This window comes from Taudactylus pleione, unplaced genomic scaffold (assembly GCF_031769625.1).
Source record: "Taudactylus pleione unplaced genomic scaffold, aTauple2 ptg000673l, whole genome shotgun sequence".
NCBI lineage: Eukaryota > Metazoa > Chordata > Amphibia > Anura > Myobatrachidae > Taudactylus > Taudactylus pleione.
Window position 1 is genome coordinate 1,761,912 of NW_028285075.1, and position 22,993 is coordinate 1,784,904.

General features: G+C 42.5%; 1 protein-coding gene across 1 annotated transcript in view; it reads right to left on the reverse strand.

The window, feature by feature from the left end:
- Positions 1 to 22,993, reverse strand: part of CAMTA1 (calmodulin binding transcription activator 1) — a 1,701,345-nt gene that overhangs the window by 1,665,138 nt on the left and 13,214 nt on the right. Inside the window, exon 2 of the mRNA XM_088455852.1 lies at positions 21,940 to 22,058. Within this exon, the coding sequence (XP_088311978.1) occupies positions 21,940 to 22,058 (119 nt within the window). The remainder of the gene's footprint in view (positions 1 to 21,939; positions 22,059 to 22,993) is intronic.

A 22,993-nucleotide genomic window follows, 5' to 3' on the forward strand; every position in this document is an offset into this window, starting at 1 on the left:
ACTCAGTGTGAAGTTTGTATGTTCTCTGTGTTTCCGCCCACACCCCAAAAACTGGTAAGTTAAATCAGCCTCTGTCAAAATAATGAACCCATTCTGTGTGTGCGCACGTGATAGGGAATATAGATGGTAAGCTTCACCGGGGCAAGGACTGATGTATGCCATGTAATCTTGGAAACAAACTGTGGACCACAGTGATTATATCTATGGTTGTGGCTGAAGAAAGTCAATAATTCTCAACCGATCTGGCAAACTGGAGCAAAAGTATTTCTAAGGTTACAGCAGCTGTTTTCAGGGGATACAGAAGACTATGGGGGTATTTATCAAAACTGGGAGAGCGATAAAATTGAGAGCGATAAAGTAGTAACCAATCAGCATCCAATTTACATTATGCAGGCTGTTTATAAAATGATAGGAGCTGATTGGTTGGTCATTTATTTTTTACAATTTCATCTCTCCCCCAGCCTTGATAAATACCCCCTATGTATAGTAATACAACAAAAATACAGTACTTAATCTCACAACTAGTAAAAAGGAGCCATTTATGGCGGTTCCTGAAGGTTCCAACCCACCCGCAGGGCAGAGGGCAGCTACATGCAGACATACTTCCAAGGGCAATCAATTAACTTCCTTTAAGCATGACTGCTTGTAGCTGATCCTCCAAATCAGATCCCAAATTTTCAGATGCGGGCAGAGCGCCAAGCTGAAGGAGACCCAGGAGGCGTGGCAATGCCAAGGGGTGCACTACATTTCCTAGGTAGTAGTGTAGCTTTAAAACACACACAAAAAACACTCTGCACCTGTCATGAGAAACGTTTTACACACTTTTGATATTTTATTTTTAAACACGCTGCATCTTAGTAAGAGTTTAAAATGTGTAGTTCACTTTAAGTGCAATAAACTGGGAACGTAAAAAAAATAAAAATAAACGGTAAAACAAACATCTTAAAAATGTTTTCCAATTCAGTCTTCTTAGACTCTAGCATTTGGGCTGCACACAAAACTGAGTGTTCAGGTTCAATGGTACTCAAGTACAAGAAACTACTTGAGAAAATAATGCCTTTCCCCATAGGATCTCCAGCAGAGCAGAAGCAATGCTATCTTAGTACCCGCTACATGTGATTACAGGCCTCCCTCCCTCAGAGCCCTTTGTTACGCTGGATCGATAGTGGCCACTAATTACAAGTCTTCTTTCATGTGGGATCAGAACCACTCTGCTTAATCAGCTGCCTCCATTTCAAGTAGAGAGATCAGGCTATAGGAATATTTATAAAATAGAAAAGATGATCCTTTGGTATTCTATAACATTTATGGTCTGTTTTTTTGGAGCAACCCCAATCTTACAATATCCGAAAGCATTTAACACAATTCCAATGAGTTCATCTACTTTTCTGTTTAATGTTGTAAAAAAAAAAAAAAATCTCCTGCTCTGAAGCGGCCCACACACTGCCTGAATGTGATTATCTGCACCCAATATAGCCACATGCGCAGCAGAGCCAAAAGGCACACAAGTGGTCACTCAGTTAAAAAAGATGGCAAGTGGACCATGCGATGCGGGAAAACACTCACCGAAGCCCGTCATTGGCTGGCCAAGACTTTCAAAACTGCCTGATCAAATTCCAACCAATCTCAATTGGGTTTTCATCAGGTAAGCCCACCCTCTGCTTGGGCCGGTATGTAGTCAGGAAGCCAGTGGTCGAAATGCGGACCGCCGTCTTCCCAGTTATCAAATCCCGGCATGGGACTAAAGATAGACGTCAAAATCCTGACGCCTATCATTATCCACCCGCCGAAATCCCGATGCCCGGCAAACCGAACGAAGATAAGTCGGGCGTCGGGACCTCTTAGCCGCGGTTAGGTTTAGAGACTCCCAGGGGTACTTGGGGTTAGGCTCCACCGGGGGAAGGTTAGGGTTAGGCACCCCCCTGGGAGGGTTAGGTTTAGGGTGCAGGGAGGCGGCGTTAGGTTTAGGCACTAGGGGAGGGAGGGAGGTTAGGGTTAGGCACCCCTAAGGTAGGATTAGGGTGGGAAGGAGTACTTGCCTCAACTGTCGGGGGCTGCCGGCGTCGGGATTTCAACATTCTGTTTGGGCCATCTATGAACCAATCTCTGATAAATATGGCTGAAAATGACCAACTCTGCCTCCAAATTCTGCTTGTACTGATGACAGCCTATATCCAGAGCTGGTCAGACTTGCTCACTTTCTGGCTGCAATATGGTTCAACTGGCCAGATATAGCATCATATATAGCTGTAACAAGTAATCTGACCAACACTGCTTATAAAAATCAGTGCATTTTGCTAAAAGTGGTCTTAAGGCGGCACTGTAAGCCAATATGTCCAGTCATTTCCATCTGCACTAACATGTCCCAGTGGCGCCAAGATATATCCTGTTACATAGCCCTGTGCTGAACAGTCAGATCTAGTCCAAGCTGGCCACCAACATGTGCAGCCATAGAATACACTGACCAGCTTAGGCTGAGCGGTGTGATTGGTCAGTGAGTGGCCAAACACCATAAACAAAATACTTGCAGTAAAATCCATACTACATTTAAGGAGGTGTTAGATGTGTTGCTGAATGTGAACCCTGGAAAGCATCGTAAGCCAAAAGGACCAATAAAGAGACCCTTTCATTATTAAAACTACTTACCATTAAATTAAAGCACGAGATAAAGAACACATTTTAACCTTTTGCCAGGCATTAACACATATTACAACTGTAAAATAGCTTTAAAAAGGTATTTTACCTTAAGACTCATAACTGGAAAAAACACAGACAAGATAACCTAATAGTGGGCAAATGGGCATCTTTTGTGTTAGACAGTAAAGCAACCCTTTGCTAAGGGTCATGACACTTTTACAACGTAAGCTCTTACGAGCAGGGCCCTCTACCCTCCTCTTGTGCTTCTCCTTACTTTACTTTCATCTACTTCTTACTCCCCACTAGGGCACATAACACTTAAGCTGCATACACACACACAACGAGTTTGTAAATGAACAATTTTAGTAAACGATGTTCGTTCATGTTTTCAAGGGAAAAATGACAGAAAATAGTTCATTACATTTAGTAAATGAACGATTTTAGTAAACTATGTTTTTGAACTACAAATGATTTTTGCATATTCCCTTAATGAAAATCGTTCAGTTGGTCAGTGACTGAACTACAAACGTGAACGCGCATGAAGGATAATCATTCAAAAAAATAAATAAAAAAATTAATAAAAATCGGTGTGTGTATGCACCTTTAGTTGCTTATGCTCTGTTACTTATGTGGGTGTTATAGTCGCTAATGAAGCAATGTATATTATCCTTGTCCTCATTCTGTATTGTACTATAAGTCACTGGTCCCCTATTTGTTTATGTACTTTGTAACGCACTGCGGAACACTTGTGGCCCCATATAAATAAATGATAATAGTAAATAATTACTACAGTCATGACATATGAAGTAGTGATCAGAGACCTTGGAACATTCATAGGATAATCCTCACCTATCATGTTTTCTCCCTCATAGAGGAGCTTTCTGACTGACTGGCTCACACTGAGAACATCTTACACTATCATGGGAACAAGCAGAAATCCTGCTTTCAAGAAACTTTTTTACAAGAAGAATCGGGCAGCATATATAGCCAACACACTGTGGAATGGGAAATGTATTATAGGGAGAACCTAACCTTCATGATACACATGAATAGCATTAGCTGTTGAAGACACAACTATGTGTAATTACACCTTTAATTTCAAGATTCACAATAGCTTTGTGTGAGCTACTACAGAGACCCCCTTTACATGAAAGGCTCACTATGCATTTTGCTACTAATTATTGCATACATACAAAAGCCCTTTTAAAACCAGCATGGAATCTGTCCCTCCTAACAAATTACTTTTAAACGTTTACATAAAATACATTATATAATGTTATACAGCATGATGTGCTTTCCAGATAAGGAAAAATAAATCAGGCTCACAATACAGAGGTGGTTTCATTTAAGGGAAATACAGGCCTGAATTATGCTCACGAGCTATTGGATAGAAATTTGGTATTAATTCACTTTCAAGGTGAAGCTCATTTGGGAATAATTGCCTATTGTTGCCAGATCATCATCAGTCAGCCACTTGTTTTACTGTAACCTTGACATTTCCCCCCCTGAAGAAAAGAAAGTAGAAGATAAAGGACAAACTGGAATTTGTTACTTTGTACTGTGTCACTAAGCAACAGAACAGCTCCATGTTCACACAATTACAATGTAACAGAATGGCTTGCATTGCTTTTGCAAGAAACACATGTTAACTCTGTTCCAAACACCATGTTATAGGATAGATCTTTAACCTCCGTAAAGCTGTATCAGAGTGGCATTTCAACAACCATAGACAGGGAGCAAAGGACCCATTATAGAAAAGAAAAATAACTTTTTTGTAAAGAACTTTCCTTAAGTGACTACGGAGTCTTCTCCCACCATTTTATGTAATGCAGCCACGGACAATAAGGATAACATGCTAAGAGGGAGCAGATGGGTATGGGGGATGTAGTTGAAATCCCGGCTGTCAAAATGCCGGCGCCGGAATCCAGACACAAGTCAGTAGTGGGGTTAGGGGGGAGGATTAGGCACTAGGGTAGTGTTTCCCAACCTTAGTTTAATCCATGCTTGAGCACAGATGATTAAATCAAAATGAATGAGGTACTAATTAAAACACCTGTGGTCAAGTATGGCTAGCCTTAACACCTGGACTGTTAATGTGCCTTGAGGACTGTGGTTGGGAACCCCTGCACTAGGGGAATGTAGCGTTCCTGCTAGGGTTCTGTCTCCACTCATGGGTCACACAGTGTCCCGCTGGTGGTCAAAACGGCAGCGTGCCCGGCATCCATTCACTGACCGCAGCGCTTGGGGGCTGCCCGGCATGTCCATAATGGCCGGACACGCCCCCGGAGTGATGAAAAGGGGACGCGTCATAAAGACACGCCCCTTTTCTTTGGCCACATCCCCTAATCAGGCACGCACGCGCAGAAGTGCCCTAGCTCTAGATCCGGAGCCCTGCCTGCTGCCGGACCTAGAGTGAACACTAGGAATGGTTAGGGTTAGCCAGTGGGGGGGGGGGTTAGGGGTAGGATACTTACAGACAGGTGTCAGTATCCTAACACTGTTGAGAGGTCAGGATTCTGACGCCAGGATCCTGAGCGCCGGCATCCCATACCCAACCCGGGTATGGTTATAGAACAACAATGGTCGGCACTAGGCACTTGTGGAACATATACACAACATGGACAAAAGTATGTGAACACCCACAATTTGGTTGTTGAACATCTCATTCTATTATATGCATTAGCCATTATTATGGAGTGGTCTCCCCTGTGGTTGCTATAACAGTCTCCAGCTTTATGGGAACACTCTACACTAGATCCTGGAACATGGCTGTGGGGGGATTCAATGCCTTCAGCCACAAGAGCATCGCTGAGGTCGGTCACTGATGTTGGGTATTAAGGCCAAGCTTGGTAATCGGCTTTCTAAAAGCGACCAATGGGGTTGGTCATTGCTCTGTGCAGGCCACTTACGTTCTTCCACATCAAACTCTGCAAACAAGACCTCCCTTTGTGCAAGGAATCATTGCCAAGCTGAAATAGGAAATCTAGGAGTGCAAATAGTAACTGAATGAACAATAGTTCTAAGAACCAATTAGAAGATTAGACAATTGCAAACCACTGACATTTTAATTATACACAAATTAAAAATGTAAATATACAAATAAAGATGCATAAGATAAATAAAAAAAATGACTAAAGTAATTGTAAATGTACATGAACTAGACTGCATTCAATAAACACAATTAGGTTTCTCACCACTGCAGTTGGTGAGACTTAAGCCGGCTACACACTTGGCCGATATTGGCACGATTTGCCGTATCGACACGACAAATCGTGCATATTGGCTAGTGTGTGCACACTACTGCGCACTCCCGCAGGTCGTATGCGTTATCTTCCGATTGCCGTGCAGCACGGACAACATGAAGATATCGCATGCAATTAGGTGCCAATCGTGTAGTGTGTACGGCCAACCGGATGATCAGAGGATATGTCGGCCCGATTTGGCCAATTTTGATGTCATATGTTGCCAGTGATCGTTGTAGTGTGTACGGGAGCAGCGATAAATTGTAAACAATATATCGTTCAGTAGTATGCAATATTGGACAGTGTGCAAAATTACAAGTCGCTCAGGTGTGTACCCACCCTTAATCAGAGTAATGTAGTTGGTGATGTAGAGCCTAAAGATTTTGCCTTCAATTTAGCTCACAATTGTAAGCACTGTAAGTAGCGATTCAAATGGAACCTATTAGGAGCAGATAATCAGTAAATCACAGTAGAGTCCGAGCAGGGGACTATAGAAATGTTCAGTGAGGGTCCAATGCACAATAATTTAGAACAGTCATGTTGTAAAGGCCATAAATGAAGTCTAGAGGATATCTGCCAAAACACTCCTTGGAAATTACAATCAGCTAATATCAGTATAATGCGTTTACCCCACAGAGTATAATAAGCTCAGCAGGTGGTGTGTTATATCAGCAATATACTCCCAGCTGATGAGGATTGTAATACAGCCAGTTTGGAACGTATGTGGTTGTAAGCGGACAAGTCCTCACAGGATTGTTAATGCAAAGTCACTCAATAGTGGAGTGGCCTCAGTCTATTGTAGCCGTTTCAAATACCACAGCGCTGGTAAGTTGAATTCACTGGAGGAGGGAGTGAGCAAGCTAGGAGCCCAGCACGTACATACACCGCCAGTCGGTGAAGGAGATCTTCCTCTGATGAAACCATCTCATACAATGGTGGAGAAATGCGTTAGTGTCACCCACTGATTAGACTCTCCTTCCCCTAAAAGGCTGGAAGTACACATTATCTAAAATGTAACTCTTTGCTGTAGCAATAAGAGTTCCCTTCACTGGAACATTTCTTACTCCAAAGAACGAGTGATGCTGGCCACACACACAGTGATATTTTACACGACCTTGCCGATTCAGATACATTGGAACGACAGATCGTGTAAAATATGGCCAACTCCTGAGTAAATCGTGAGTCCCCACTCACGATCACGATGCGGGTCCCAGCTGGTCGCACATCGCATCTTCAGATCTGCCGTGCAGTAGGGCAGATCTGACAATCTAGGAGGCGATGCACTGTGAAAGTCTGGATGCAGGAGAGATCGTTTGAAGATTGGACACCAAATTGTGTGCAGATCGTGTGCATAGTTGCCGGGTACAGTTTCAAGGGAAATCGTACACATCGGCCGATCGTGTGCAGATTTCCATGTGTGTTTCCATCTTAAGAGTACAACAATAATGAGCTTTACTCCACCCCAACGAATGTAAGGCATTGGGCTTGGTGATCTGAGGCTTATGTATGGCTGCTCAGCCATGGAAACCCAATCATGAAGCTCTTATATACTGTGCCGACATTGCTTTGAGAGACTACTTGCAACACTGTAGTGAGATGACTTCTTACGTGCTACACACCTAAGCACTTCTGCTCTGGGAGCTTATGTAGCCTACTGTTTTGCTGCTGAGCTGCTGTTGCTCCTAGACAGTAACAGCACTTTGAGAAGCCAGCTGGCGCTCTAACAGTGCAGAAACGAGATTAACCGACTTGCTGGAAAGGTGGCATCCTGTGACAGTACCAAGTTGAAAGTCACTGAGCTCTTCAACACAACAGTCTACTGCTAATGTTTGACTATGGAGATTGCATGGCTGTATGCTTTATGTTATGTACCAGTTAGCAATGGGGTGGATGTAATGGCCACACACACTAATCAGAAGGGGTTTGCACATACTGTGGACCATGTACTGTAGCCAGACACAGACAACGTTGTCAGATGCACCTTAAGAATTACTAAGAAGTGGAAAAACATTGTAAGTAGGGAGACCATCAGAATTTCCATGAGAGGACTTTTCAGACATAAGGCGGGATTGTACCGAGCATCGCATTCCGTCACTTATCAGGTACATACAAGCGTTAATTACGGCGGTATGTACCTAGAAATGCAATTGAAAACGCAAAAGGACAGCTCTCCCGATGAGAGTTCCTTTGCAATCGAGGGACTACTGGGTTTAAGACTCAGAAGTCCCTCTACGCATGTGCAGAACGGCGCACTAGAATTGCAGAAAGATGCCCATAGGCTTCTACTGGGTGACACCATCTACAGATGGCATTACCCACCGGGTCCAAGCTACCGGTATGCATTGCATTCTGGAGCTTGGTACATATGAGAAATACGTTCAACCCACTGAAAACAGGTTTTGACTGCATTTTTGCCCATAGTAGACCCCGCACATATAATTTAGCTGCGTTACTGACAAAAAGTATAAATACAAACTGAAAATGCCAATTCTACTTTGGTGGCATAAAAAGCTAAGCATTCTGTCATAAAGATACAGTAGCCTCAAGGAATTTGTTTCACTGTTGTACTTTTACACTAAATAAACTTAGTTATGTCTGCCCCAGGTATATTGGTCCTTTCCATCACCAGTGACATCAAAAATATTCTTAGGTTTAAGGTTACACCCTCAAACTTTTTTTTTTTTTTTTAAAGCATTATCAAAACTCAGAGAACCCTAAACAGGACAGCTGTGATAGGAGAGCAAGGGATTATGGGGGGGGGGGGGAAACAAAAAAAAACTACAATTAAGCACTACCATAATGAAAAGGAGTTCTGCCAGCTCTACGACAGAAACTAGGTAAAGTCCTGTAACAAGAATAGATTTATAAATGCATCACTTAAATACTGACAGAAGGTAAAAGCAAATGCAAAATTAACAAAAGTAAATAGAGTCCCATCAACCAGATAGACTTCAGTAGATCCTACCATGTATGCCTACTGTAATGTGTGGGGTCAGCCCTCACAGGTAACAAAGGCCTATGCACAATTACTTTTGTAGAAACACAACATTTGATAATTGTTTGTGCTTGAACATTAACCTGGCCATTAAGGGTGTTGTAAGAACCGAAGCAGATTACATTTTTTTATAGCTTCGATAATCCTCCGTCCCTTGCAAATCTACTTTGAATAGATGGAAAGCCAATTATAACTAATTCTTATATAAACACACAGCTTCTAATCTGGGTAAATTGAATATGTGGCCAACAAATATTAACCATCTATCGTCTCTGTGGACCTTTCATTATATAATATATTTCTATAGTAAAATATAAGTTAACAAAATACCTTGCGCTAAATGAGGCACCTGTAATGGAATCGGTATGATTTACCGCTGGATGCAAGTCCATCGGTTGGTATCCCGACAGCGACTGCCCGACATGGGTGAAAATCCCGATCGTCCCCAAGTATAGATTAACCTAATTCCCTCCCAGAACCCTCCCTTAGGGGTGCCTAACCCTAACCTTCACCCCAGTCCCTAACCCGAATACCCCCCCCTTCCCCGCCGCCTAAACAAAAGTTCCCCCCACTGGGGTGCCTAACCCTCCCTCCCCCTAGCCTAACCCTAACCTCCCAAGGGGTGCCTAACCCTAAGCGTGGTTATGGTTATAGTGATATTATATAGGAGAGTTCAAAGTGAACAAAGTAACAGATAACCTATTGTCAGTCCAGAAACACAGATCTGAAAGGTCAGCCTTTCCTTAATGTTCCATAGGTGCTGAACACACATGAAAGACACAGTAATGCCCGTGTTGTTACACTCTAATAGGTCTCGGACAACCATTGGAGCGGTACGTTACCTGCATTACTGGGTGCTATATCCCACTCTCCCAGCGTGAACATTTTGGCAGCGGGAGTCATTGGAGCACCTCTACCTTGCCGCCGGTCCACACATTCTATATTCCATTACCTCAGGACAGTAACTATATGGGGATATTGGATATCTATATCCTACATTTGTGAGTATATTATGTCAGCAATTAATTCAAGTATACAAGAGTCCAGACGACAGCAGAGGCAGTATTCTGGCAGCCTGGATGGGGTTAATACCAATACTGTAATTACAGTGATAGCGAATTGGAGTGATGAAGAAGTGAAATGTACACTATGCTGTCAGAAGCTGCATCATGCTCTTACTGGCTGAATCAAATAGCAGTAAAGCACAAACACTCATGAACTCAGAGCTACACAGTGGTAATCAGCCATGATTCCTGCAATGCTAAGGGCAGTCCCCACACCTCCCTTTTGTGATCTAATCTTTGTGAGCCTGAAAAAGTAAATTTTTAATGACATACTTAGGGTTTTAAATGGCTGACCCGGGGTCAGTGTGAACAGGGCCAACCCTGGTCGAAGGTGCAGTGTGAAAGGGGTCTGACCTGGGTCGCAGCTGGGTTGGACCAGTGTTCAAAATAAAAGCAATTGTATATTAAAAGAAAGTCTTAATAATCAAAAATATGTTGTAGGTTTTTTTTGGGGGGGAAGGAACATTATTTGGTTGTATAAGTTCTCAGTCTTACCCTGTCACCTTCACAATATAATAAAGGTACCATACATCTCCCATCTTCATTGTATAACATACAGGCTGTAGGTTTGGTTGGAATTATTGTGTTATCACACACTAAATGTCTGCATTGTATTTTCTACACTTGGGACCAACACAGACAAGTCAAATTTAATAACTAAATGAAAAGTATTCCGCTTGGCTTTGCACCATCTACACCACATGAACTCCCAACATCTGACATTTTCTATCTGTATATTGTACTAGTTACTTCTCAATGCTGATTCAACAAGCTCAAAATAAGTAGTTACAGTAATACAGTGTAATCTGTAGGTGGTAGAAGGCTGTATAATTACACTAGATGCTCAAGGCTTCACTTATACCCCTTTCAGACATACGACCCGGGAAATTTCCTGCTCAGACCCGGGAATTTCTCCTGTGCAAATTCCCAGGTATTTGATCGAGACCCCCCTTTCACACTACAGCGTCTACCCGGGAAATTCCCAGGTAGACCCCTTTCAGACATAAGCAGGGTTTTTTAGTTTTAATCTTACCTCCCTCTCCTCTGTCCTTCCTAGCCTATCCCCTCTCCGGCTGCCGCTGATGTCATCAGGCAGACGACCAATCACTACAGGCATTTTATTTTATTATTAAATTTAAATGCGCCCTGGTGGTCCAGCAGGAGTGTGGGTAGCGTGCTGTGGCAGAGACCAGCCGGCGGGTGTCCCCGGCGTTGGGGGTGGTAAGCAGCAGCGTTGAGTGTCCTATAGGATGCTCTGCGAACTCAAAGCAGCAGCGCTGGGCATCCTATAGGACACTCTGCGCTGCCAAATCAATGTAAAAGCTGCTTGGTGCAGCCCGGGAGTAGTAAATTCCCGGGTAGCACCATTCAGACATAAGCAGGGTAATTTTCCGGGACTTAAGTCCCGGGAAATTCCCTGGTCGATTGAAGGGTCGGCTACCCGGGAATGTGTTCCCGGGTAGGTACCTTTCAGACATACGCGGCAACCCGGGAATTTGGCTGAGGCAGGCCAAATTCCCGGGATTCTCGGCATGTCTGAAAGGGGTATTATAAGCTTTATATTGCTATGGCTCCTGCCTGACAAGTAATGTGACCCCACTGGAGCCTAAAAGTCAATTTCTGTAGTATACTATAGCAGAATATCCCAAACTCCTCCATTACACTCCAGGTTTTAAGGATATGCATGCTTGAGCACAGGTGACTTAATTAGTACCTCAGTCAATTTGATTTAAACATCTGGACTCAAACATGGCTATCCTTAAAACCTGGACTATAATGGGAAACTCTACTTTAGTAAATCTTTTTTTATTCTTTTTACATTCCCAAAAATCAGATTTGATATAACAATCCCAACTTCTGTCAGGTCAGGTTTTTCATTTTGTTGTAATTACCTTCATAGATTTGGTGAGTATCCCTTGCTGAACAAATTCAATACAACATGTAGGTGAGAACAGCTGCTTAGCATTCCCTCCCATGGAACAGGTCATAGACGGTCAATAATAGGTTTAGGTTCATAACCCTATTCCGACCTAAATCCATCAGTGTGACAAGTGTTACATACAATTCAGGGTCATAAAAATAATATATACATATACACACACACACTAATAAAATTATATATAACACACATACATACATATTTTTATTACATACACACAGATTTTTCCTTACTGGCTCCTTTTTTTTTACTGACAGCTGGAACCCACAGCTAGTTCCAATAAAGTCTTCAGTGGCAACTGCACACAATCCCTTCTAGAGTAGCGAGTGGCAAAGCAGATGCCCGAGAGACGGATCAGACCATGAAAGGAGACAAGACAATGCCCTATCCTGACACAGCAACAAGCCTTATGCCTTTCCGTGCATGGCGGATATTTAGATTGAAATCCGAGCCCATATCTTTTGTTTCAGGTCCATAAATCCAACCCAGATTTCTGTAAGCAAGATGTCTCCAGCTCCCTAAAGGTTTTAGTGCCGAGCATTGTGCTGGGGAAAAGAATTGTGAAAAGTCATTGATTTAAATTAGACAATTTAGTCTGTGACATTGGCGAGGAAATATGCTCTTCTTTCAGCAGTGAGACTGGAGGAATTGCTCTTTAGATGTTAAATCAAATTTTGCAATTTTTCTGGCAAATGAGGCATGCAAGCACATTATCAAAATCATGGCTTCCAAAATTAATCTGCCACTAAATAATTTATCACGCTGGTGATCTTATTGTAAATAAGCTGGAATAGGGATCACGTGGAGCCCGATCAAAGTTTTATTGGCCAATATCATTAGCAATAAAGCACTTGCTTATCGGACTATGTGAAAGACAGGCGATCATTAAAAATAAATTGCAAAAACGAGAATGTCATTGGCCGCAAAATATTCATCTGCTGCTTACTGTCTTAGCCATGATCCATAGAAGTACATCAGCATGCTAAACGAAGTAAGAATATGCTTTCTACTTTCTCTGTGAGGTCAAAGTTGAGAAAAGTATTTCGTTCACTTAACTCGGGGGCGGGCAGTAAGCATCCCTCCAGCTGCTGTTGAACGGAGTTCAGCAACGGTGCTTAAAAAATAAAATCCTTTAATGCAAAGGCTCCAAAACTGCCATTACAGTCCAAGTCTTACAGGTATACATGAATGAGCATAGGTGACTTATTTTAGTACCTCATTCAATTTGATAGCACCATCTGGACTCAAGCATGGAAATCCTTAAAACCTGGACTGTAATTGAGTACTTTGGAAACTTCTGCTTTAAAGTATTACAGTACAGAGGAAAAAAAAAAAAGTGCAAACTACTAACCATTAATACAGGGCTTGACAAATTTTTCTAAAATCTAGGAGCCAGACCACTGTCCACCCAAAAATATTACAGGAGTGAGGAGCACAGCTCTGTGTGTTATGCAACCTTTATACACACTATACTAGTCCACAAAATTGTCACAGTTGAATGGATACATTAAAATAGAGATCCCCCCTCGCTGCTCTGCACAGCTCACCTGCTCCACCCCCCCCCCCACCTCCAGTAATAACACACCACATTTCACATAAAATAATGGTGCCAAGAAAGTACAACAAAAACCCCCTCCCCTCGTGGTCACCCCACTATCCCTCTGAAGCCACTCCGCAATCCCTGGCCACGCATAGACCCTACTACCGGAGAGCTCTATGCAGCCGGAGATAGGAGACAGACAGCCGGGACGTACAGGAGGATCAGGATCAGCGTAGACTGGGACAGACAGCAGGGATCAGAGCAGGCTAGGATGGAGGAGGAGGAGTCAGTGCAGGCCGGGACGGACAGAGGCACAGCAGTCACCACAGGCGACACTTAGCACATGCACTCCTGTGCATGATATGAACACCGCAATACTATAGGCACAAATCTCCGCCGGAGCCGATGAGGATCTGCTTCCTTCCTCACTGCAACATCTAGTAGCCAGGCAGCAAAATCTGGTAGCCATGGCGACCTGGCCCCCAGGATTTGTCGAGCCCTGCATTAATAAGTATTAAAGTTAAACCTCGCACTTTAAAAAAAAAAAAAAAGCCTGAGAAATGGGAGGAGCTTAAATCAATGATCTGGCTTTGGCTGCGGAGCCTTTCATGATTTTTCAAGCAAAATATTGGTCAATATTATTTTCATTCCAGGTACCGAACACACACACACACACACACACACACAGACTTAAGGTGCGTATCCACTAATAGACATATAAACGAGAGCACGATTACGACATTGCAATCATGCTGTCATTTGTATATCTAGTGATGTGCCTAGACTGAACGCTCATTCGTTCAGTCCAGGCACATCCATCATCCCCGCACATGCTGAACCTGACGGAATCAGGTTGACCAGCATGTACGGGCGATGATGGATAGCAAAAACGACCAGCGGGCAAGCGCATCGCTGGTCGTTTTTGACATTTACATGTCCGATGAGCGGGCGATTGCACGATAACAACGTCGCTATCGTCCAATCGCCTGTCAAATCCGCCTAGCGGTTACCCGGCTTTACAGAAAAGCTGGTAGACAAGTTTCAGGAGTATTTCGGAACTGAAGTGTTCTAGATAAAGTTATACCTTAGCTATGGGCTGTTAAGAGTAGAGAGGGGGAACTTTCGACACAAAACAGACTACCTGGCAATAATGCCATTGAATGGCGCTACAGTCACATCACACCGTAAAGAGCTAAGGATGTAATAACCAATGTAAGCCTTGTGTAAGTCACCCAGGAACTATACAGTATTACAATACTGTGTTTTACAAAGTGCAATTTTGTATGTAGTCAATATAAGAAAACCACCTGACATGTGCACTTGCTGGTTTGTCTCCTGACAATGCTCAGTATCTATGCATTCAGCCATCATGACGTATGAAGAACTCTCGCTGTGCTCGCTCTCGCTCATAGTAATTTACACTCACACAAAACATTCTAATTTAGCAATGAAGGCAGAAGCATTATGCAATTTAAGCTAAATTGGAAAGTAAGGGTGAGGAGTTCTATTTTCTTAGTCTAATCTTACAATATACTATATCCTAGACTGGCAACCAAAAGGAGGGTGGGAAAGGATGGTAAGATCATAGGAATTAATATTAAGATTAATTAAATGGGGGTGGTTGGAGAAACAAGAGTGAGGGGGTGTAGCAGGGATGGGCGATTGTTACAAGAAAAGAAAGTTCAGTATGTACTCTGCGTCGTCTTGGTGGGTGGGACAGGGGAATGTCAATCTGTCTGCTATGCCAAAGTACATTGCTGTATGAGGAGACCGAAAAGAATGGACAATCAGAGCGAATTTAACGGACCATCAGATATTTAACCATCAGAAAGTATATTAATGGAAGATTCTCACCTAGATCGACAGAACAACAGTAAAAGTATATTCTCCATACAGTATTGTATCGTTTACAACAGACTTTTTTTAGGCAACAAATGGGCTCTATCTATTAGGCGCATTCTCGAAACAATTGTCTGACGTTTTAACTTTGCAAAATTAAACGAACCTTATTTAAGAATTAAAAAAAAAAAAAAACACTGCACACCTGCTTCAAACAGCTATTATGTTAGCGTCTTGGTGGCACCAAAGGTCTTTATTACTCCCAATGTGCACATAAAACTAGAAGAGACAAGCTACATTGCTAGCATACACTGACCACTGGGACTTGCAGTATTTTTACATCTGTGAGAAATAGTCTGAGTCTGTGTAAAAATGGGCTACCACACAAGTGGTCGTGGCTTCTCCTCATGCCAAGTTCCACTGAGCTTCATCTGCATCTTGTACAGGGAGTTTAAAAACTCTCTCCGCAGCGACTTTATGCCAAGTGTGTGACAGACCAAATTTCAAATAGGGGAGCCGCAGCAACTGCCAGTGAGTCCTGGATGGCGATGCTTGGCAGCATTTGGGGTGGCAGTTGGTGGGGCTGCCCTATTTGAAATTCAGACTGTGCTGCAGTCCCACCTCTGGAGCCGCCACTGTCTCACATACTTAGCGCACAGTCACTACGGAGGCGCTTTCCAGAACTCCCTGTATGTGTGTTGTACCATCTCCCGTGTGACGCAAGTCACAGCCTAGCATCTCTGGTACACTTCAGCAGCTTATTGTTGCGTCTGCATTGAGACCTATAGTGCTCCTGCTAGGCTGTTTTAGAGGGTGCAGCATCCTGCCCTATTTCTAAAAGCAAAACCACCCTGCCCGCCGGCGCTGGTCCCGCTGGAACAGCCTGTGGGTGCAGACCTCACCCACGTGTCGCAGTGTCCTGCGGGTGGGAAAAAAAAAACTGCGGTGTACCATTCACCGGCGGTAACTGCATGCCAGGCTCATACGCCCAGCATCCATTCATACTGACGGCAGCGCTTGGGGGGCATCCCGGCAAGTAGATTTATGACAAGCATCTATCTGTAGTTTCCTTGAAGGAGGTTGTAGCATGTTTGGATAAGGTAGCATTCTTGTCCAGACGAGTTATATGAGAATCCAATGCTTCCCATTTAGTGCAATCAGTTGCGGGGAGAGGGGAAAAGGAACTTAAACGTTTCGGTACTTGAAACCTTTTACTGGGCATATACCATGCCTCACTCATATAATCAGACAGCTGGTCAGAGTGAAGAAACTGGTAAAACTACCTTTTGTAGATTAAACAGTGGCTGTTTTGTCTTAGGAGCGGATTCCGCCTCTTCTATTTGTAGAATAGTCTTTACAGCTTTCACCAATGCAGGTATATTTAGAGTGATGAAAAGTGGACGCGTCTTTAAGATACGCCCCATTTTCCTTGGCCACTGCCCCTTTTCAAGCGTGCGCAGATGTGCCCTTTCTCTAGGTCCGGCGCCCTGCCCAGCGCCGGACCTATAGAGAACACTAGACCCTAGATGCAAAATGTAAAGAAAAACATGGTACACTACTCGTCTTGAGCGCCTCAGTCGTGTTGGTGTTTCGCGCCTTATGGCATAAAGAGGCTTCGTGTAGGAGGACACAACTGTATGTCACACACCCACATGTATCTAAAACTGGAGTATGACAAAAATAGGGTTATGATTGCGTGCATGGTGCATGCCATGCACATTAGGTGTGACCGCAGTTATGATGATGGGCCAGAAGAGGGGGGCAAGTATAACAGGGGGTAAGTGTAACAGGTCGGGAGGGGCGCAGCGGTGGTGGCTGAGGTGATCCGACAGATTCTGGTCCATTTACTAGTATATATACAGACTGAATGGCTGAAATACACCTATCTACATCTACACAATTGCACAACATACTAGAATAAGTTTGGCAGGCAATGGTCCAAAATCTGCATGTTATACACAGCCTAGGCCCTACAGGTTATAAAACACCATCAACAAGTGTGAGAAACACATAACAGGTCTCTGCCTCACAGAGACCTACACAGCAATTTATAGCCAACTGCCCCTGCAAATAAAAGCAATATACACCAACCTTGAGGGAGGGGGGAAGGAGTTCTGGGTTTGATTCATTAAATCACACAATGAGCTCCTCTCATATTCAGTGCTGTGGTGAGACTACTACCTGTACTACTAGCAGCCAGTCACTGTAATTTCCAGTGCAGGCATTGGAGGGGAGGAGCAATGTTTAAGTAACAATGAGTCTACAACAGGTAAAAATAACCATCACAAATATATACATCCATGTGTAAAAAAACCAAACAACCAACCAGTGGACTGTTACAGTATTTGCACAGGCTTAAAAAGGGGAAAAATGGTCTTAAAATAAGAATTCCTGGATTATCCAGAGAGTTAAAGATCACACAACTCCATGATTCATTTACCACCGGGACACATTCAGCTGCAAGAGACTAATCTTGTAGTGCGATAGCCGAGAAACAAAAGGATTGTTTCACAAAGTCACTATCTAGACTGGTTACACAGCTTTGTATGTCCTTCATGTTAAAGCGGTGCTACAAACCTTGGATGGTATCAGATGGAGCCTCCTGCTCAGTGCCATGCAGCACTATCCTGATGGCAGGACAGAGAAATGATAGATAGAAACTACTTTACAGCAATTCAACATAACAGGACTCAAAAACCACCTGTTAAAGAATAGGGGAGATGTACCAAGCCTTGAAGTGAGATAAAGTAGAGTAGCTGCCCCAAATAAACTAATCAGCTCCTAGCTCTCATTTGTCTAGCACAGTCTATGAAGTGACAGTTAAAGGCCAATTGGTTGATTTAGGCAACTTCACTTTAGCTCTCTCCAAGGCTTGATACATTTCCCCTTGTGTTACTTTGGGCAATGAAGACCCCATCAGGAGGGAAGAACTGCTTGATCATGAGGCCTCTTTTCTCATACTGTATATACTGTCAGAATCAGACGTACCAAACTTGAGAAGATATTTCACATCGACTGAAAAAAAAAAAAAAAACACACAGGGAGGTACCATGATAAAAAGAAATGCCTGGCGTGACGTAAGCATGTTTCTGTGGTACATACAGACCAGGATTGCATAGTGCGAGGAGCACAGATTTGCACTTATGTTGCCTGTGCATGGGCTATATGTATTGGAAAGATAATCCCGCAGCAGGGATGTTGGCTCTGTAGGTGTTTAGAAAGTAAGTTTTGCCGGATGACAGCTATCAAGGTATGCTGGGACTTGCAGTTTCACAATACCCAGTGGCCTGTCCAACAAAAATGGGACACCGCTTGCTCTGGGTTAACTTACCGGTAAGCCTGATAGTCTGCAATTCTCCAAGCAATGCTTTCTGTAATAACGTTGGTAAACATTCAACTTTTTCATTGGAAAGTTGTAAATTGTGATGAATATTTTAAGTTCTCAAAAAGTGGGTAGATGCAAGCGTAAATCATAATACTACTATTCATTTTGCACAAATTAATGTTTTAAGCAAGTTACTCAGGACATGGTTTGATAAAGTTAAAATGCTTCAGTGAATTTATTTTAATGACTATTTGATAGTGGCGTGGGACAGTAAACGGTAATTAATAACAGGTGGTGATTTGTATTGGTGTGGAGGTAATGGAGGTCTAATTACGAAAGGTTGGCGATGTACATGCACTTCTGTTAGCCTCTGTCCCTGACTGATAAGCAGTATGACTGGCCTGGTGTAAACTTATGCATTTCAGAACACCAGACAGGTTCAATATTGGTTACATCTCCTGGGAGCATATTCAAGTTTCTGCAATGTCTAGCTGTGCAGATCACTGTAGAATACAGTACTTCAACACCCAAAACTTCCTGTACACCTCTGTGGGGCGAGAGGGAATATTGTCATCGATGGTGGTTACGAAGTGCCAGCGCTTCTGATTATCTGGACGGTGTTTCAACGACACCCCGCGAACATTGCACACATCTGAATACTTCACTATAGTCATACAAATATTTGGATCAGAGACCTCATTAAATTGTGTGTGCGCAAAAAACTAATTGTGCCATAAGGATAAAGTGATTGAAAGCCCTGAAATAGTTATAAACAAACAAAGGGGGCAATTCAATTAGCAGCGCAGCGATGTAGCTCCCGGGATGAGTGCCCACAGCTATTTAATTGCCCACATTGCGCCTTGCACTTATGTCGGGAGAAGCAGTTTACCACGACTAATGCCTGTGGCTTAGAAAATGCAGTTTAGCGCGACTAAGTTAAGTAGCGAGGCTGTCACAAAAAGTGATTCTGTCCCGAGGCACTAGTTAGGTTGGATTTGTGCTCGCACCTCTAGTCGCGGATTTACAGTGCAGCCAATGATATAGCTCCGGCATTCGTCTCTGCTACTATGGAGGCAATTCAATAGTTTTTTTTTGGGCCGTCTTAAGTAATGGGCTTCTATCAGAGAAATTCAATGGTTTGCCTGATAAGACGCCCATTAGCTGCAACAGGCTTTTTTCACAGCCTCCTGAGGTGCAAGAAAAAAATGTGTGCAAAGTCCATAGATTAGTCAGTTATAGCGGTTTTGAGCATCTAAATCTGGTGCATTGTACACTAATAGGCATCTATCGGAGAAACAATTGAATTGCTCTGATAGACGCCTATTAGTTAAAACGCCAAAAAAAAACAACTGAATTCGCCCCTATATGTCAGACTATTGTGCCAAGTCCTAGAATTCCTATGCAACACTTTTGTTATAGGTGTTTTGTATCGCTTTGTTTTTGTCATCTTAAGCTGCATACACACCTAAAGATTTTCTGTCCAACCATCCAACTAGTTGATTGGTTGGAATGAAAATCTGGTAAGGGATGAAAACAAATGACAATCAGCAATTTGCTCCCAAATGCCGGAAAATGGACAAAAACTGTTTGTACAAATTGTTTAGATCAAACATTTAACAAAACTTGTCTGACCGACCATTTTCATCTGTTTTCTGGCATTTAGGAGCAAATTGCTGATCATCAGTTACTCCCATACATTACCAGATTTTCATTCCAACCAATCAACTAGTTGGATAGTTGGACAGAAAATCTTTACGTGTGTACCCAGCTTTAGATTTGTTGATTTTTATCAATAAGTGATAGTCAAAAGTGACTTCCTAAAATGTCACACACACACACACACACACACACACACACACAGGACCTGCACAAATGTCATACAAAATAGGAATAGGTCATCTTATACTGTAAAATTATTTAATTTTATGTAAATCTGTAAATGTTGAGTGTCGTTTTGCAAACACAAATCAGAGGGGTAAAAAAAAAAAAAAAAAAGATATTAAAAAAAAAAAAAAAATCAAACAATCCACATATAGTCCACTAAATATTTTAGTGCCCTTGTCGTCGTAGCTGCTGGAGATGTGCTGCCGCAGCAGTTGGCCGTTTGCGGAGACTGTGCATTTTTAAAACCACTTATCAGCTGAGAGCTGCACTCACTGCAAACCTTTAATAAGCTCTCACTGAAAAATGACTTAACCCATGTATCAAAGGCTGTACTGCATGACACTGTACAACACACAAAAAGAGGGATCCCTAAAGAAAGAACACAAGGACACTTACAGAGCAGCTAGTCCCCAGCTGGTGTGATGAGGGTCACCTGTAGAATTTTAAGACCACTGCTGATAGCCTTCCAAACTATCTGTTGGGACACTCCAGTATATCATGGTTTTCTTTCATTTCAAACGGAGCAGTCCAGTGCATATTAAAATATCCTGCATTTGAATCCTTGGATTGGTCGTCAGCGTGGAGAACATTAAAATCTTGTCATAAAAATAACATGGAATTACTTAAACTGTAAAAACTACACCACTACAAACCATGCAGTCATTCAGAAAGGAACCAATTCCACTACACTATACAAATGGCATCCTGTGTTTTTTTGTGACCTACTAGACACAATTCTCAGTAACTGTAAATAACAGGGGACTCCGCAAAGAAATACTAGACCCACTGCTACAATTATAAGTACCATACAACAGCTTAAAGCTTACCATGGCAACTGGCACTTCATTATCTAACAATGTGTCCAGACCAAATGACTGCTTTGCCTACAACCAACAAACCCTCCCCCGTTGTCCACAAAAACGCACTTTGTCAGCCAAAAGTTTCCATGGAAACGCACATCACACATTTTTATGTCAACTTTACAATGAGGACAGAAAAGTTAGAGGAATGCCTCTGCATATAGGATATGACTTGAGCCCTGGACTTACCATGCAGCTAGAGAAATCATATACAGGCGTTCTGACCATTATAGGACAAGGGTCCAAGTTTCAGACCCAGTCCTAAGTCTCGAGTCATGTACCAGATTTACAAATGGATGGCAAATACCTCTTGTCCTATCTAGCACACAGGATAAGGCTCGTTTAGCAAACAGCACATTAAGGTTTTGTATGTTAAAAAAAAAAAAAAAAAACCCCAGTTATTTAGATTTCATTTAGGCAAGTGCGCAGGAAGCTGAAATTAGAACCACAAAGCACTAGAACCATGTCACGTTACACAACTCTATATTCATCTTAGAGCAGCGCATTATACAGAGGTCCTGGAGGCAGCGTTTGTACAAGATATGTACAGATAAGCACAGCTCCGCATCAGGAAATAATTAGCCGTTCTGTCAAAAAAAAGATCATTTAAATACCTCGTTAGTGTTCCAACGATGCCTTTCTTTTGGTAAACTTGAGCATTTTGGTAGACATTCGAGCAGCTTCTTGGGTAGAAAGATCTTTACATGACTGCCGTTGCTGTTTCCATGATCATCTAATGAGAGAAAGCAGGGATGAACAGTTTACACACACAATACACATGAGTATACAAACACTAGTTTAAAAGTAAGGATAATGATGAACAGGCTTTACTCTGTGCAATCGGATCATCCCGTGATACACATCAACCGTGCTGGTGAATACTGACTGTAGTAAATATACAGTATACTGAAATGCTCTTTACTTTGAATAAACGGGTCAAACTGCTCACGTTTTTAAGCAGCAGTCTATGAAATCCCCTTACTTTAAACGCCCATTACATTATTATAAGAAAACCACATGTGATTGAGTAACAGTCTAATGTACGGAAAGGAAACCACATTCCATCTGTATCATACATCGCCTAATTGGGACTCATTTTTTGTGATCATATTACAGCAATGTGTGTAGGAGGACATTCTCAGATGTGCAAATATATTACAAAATACTACTGTGTAAGACCAAGTTATAGCAACTGCATAGTTATATTGTTGTGTCTGTGTAAAATAGGCAAGCATCACAATCTGTACAGTAATGGCATCCAGCGAGTGAGCAAAGCAAGATAATGCTGGGAAAGAGTGGAGCACAGTACAATGAGGTTATGCTGAACCAAGCAGCACAACATCTTCTGCTTAGATAGGGGCAGCAGCATCCAAGGGAAAAAAAAAAATTGCTAAGCTGACTGCTTCCGCCAATGAAGGGCAAACGCTTCCATTGCTGCCTGTTAGAATGGGCCTGTCTTGTATACAGTGGAGGCGGGGTATTTGTGGAATGACCCATATATTGCAACCTATCACTTTAGTGGGAACTAGTGACATCACAGAGGCACTCACCAGTCCTCACCTGGCATACCTGTAACTGGAGATGTGGACTTCTAACTATAAACTGAGAAAACAAATATCATTTGTACTCAGCAAATTAGATGAGTTAATTTATAAAACGGCAAAACAA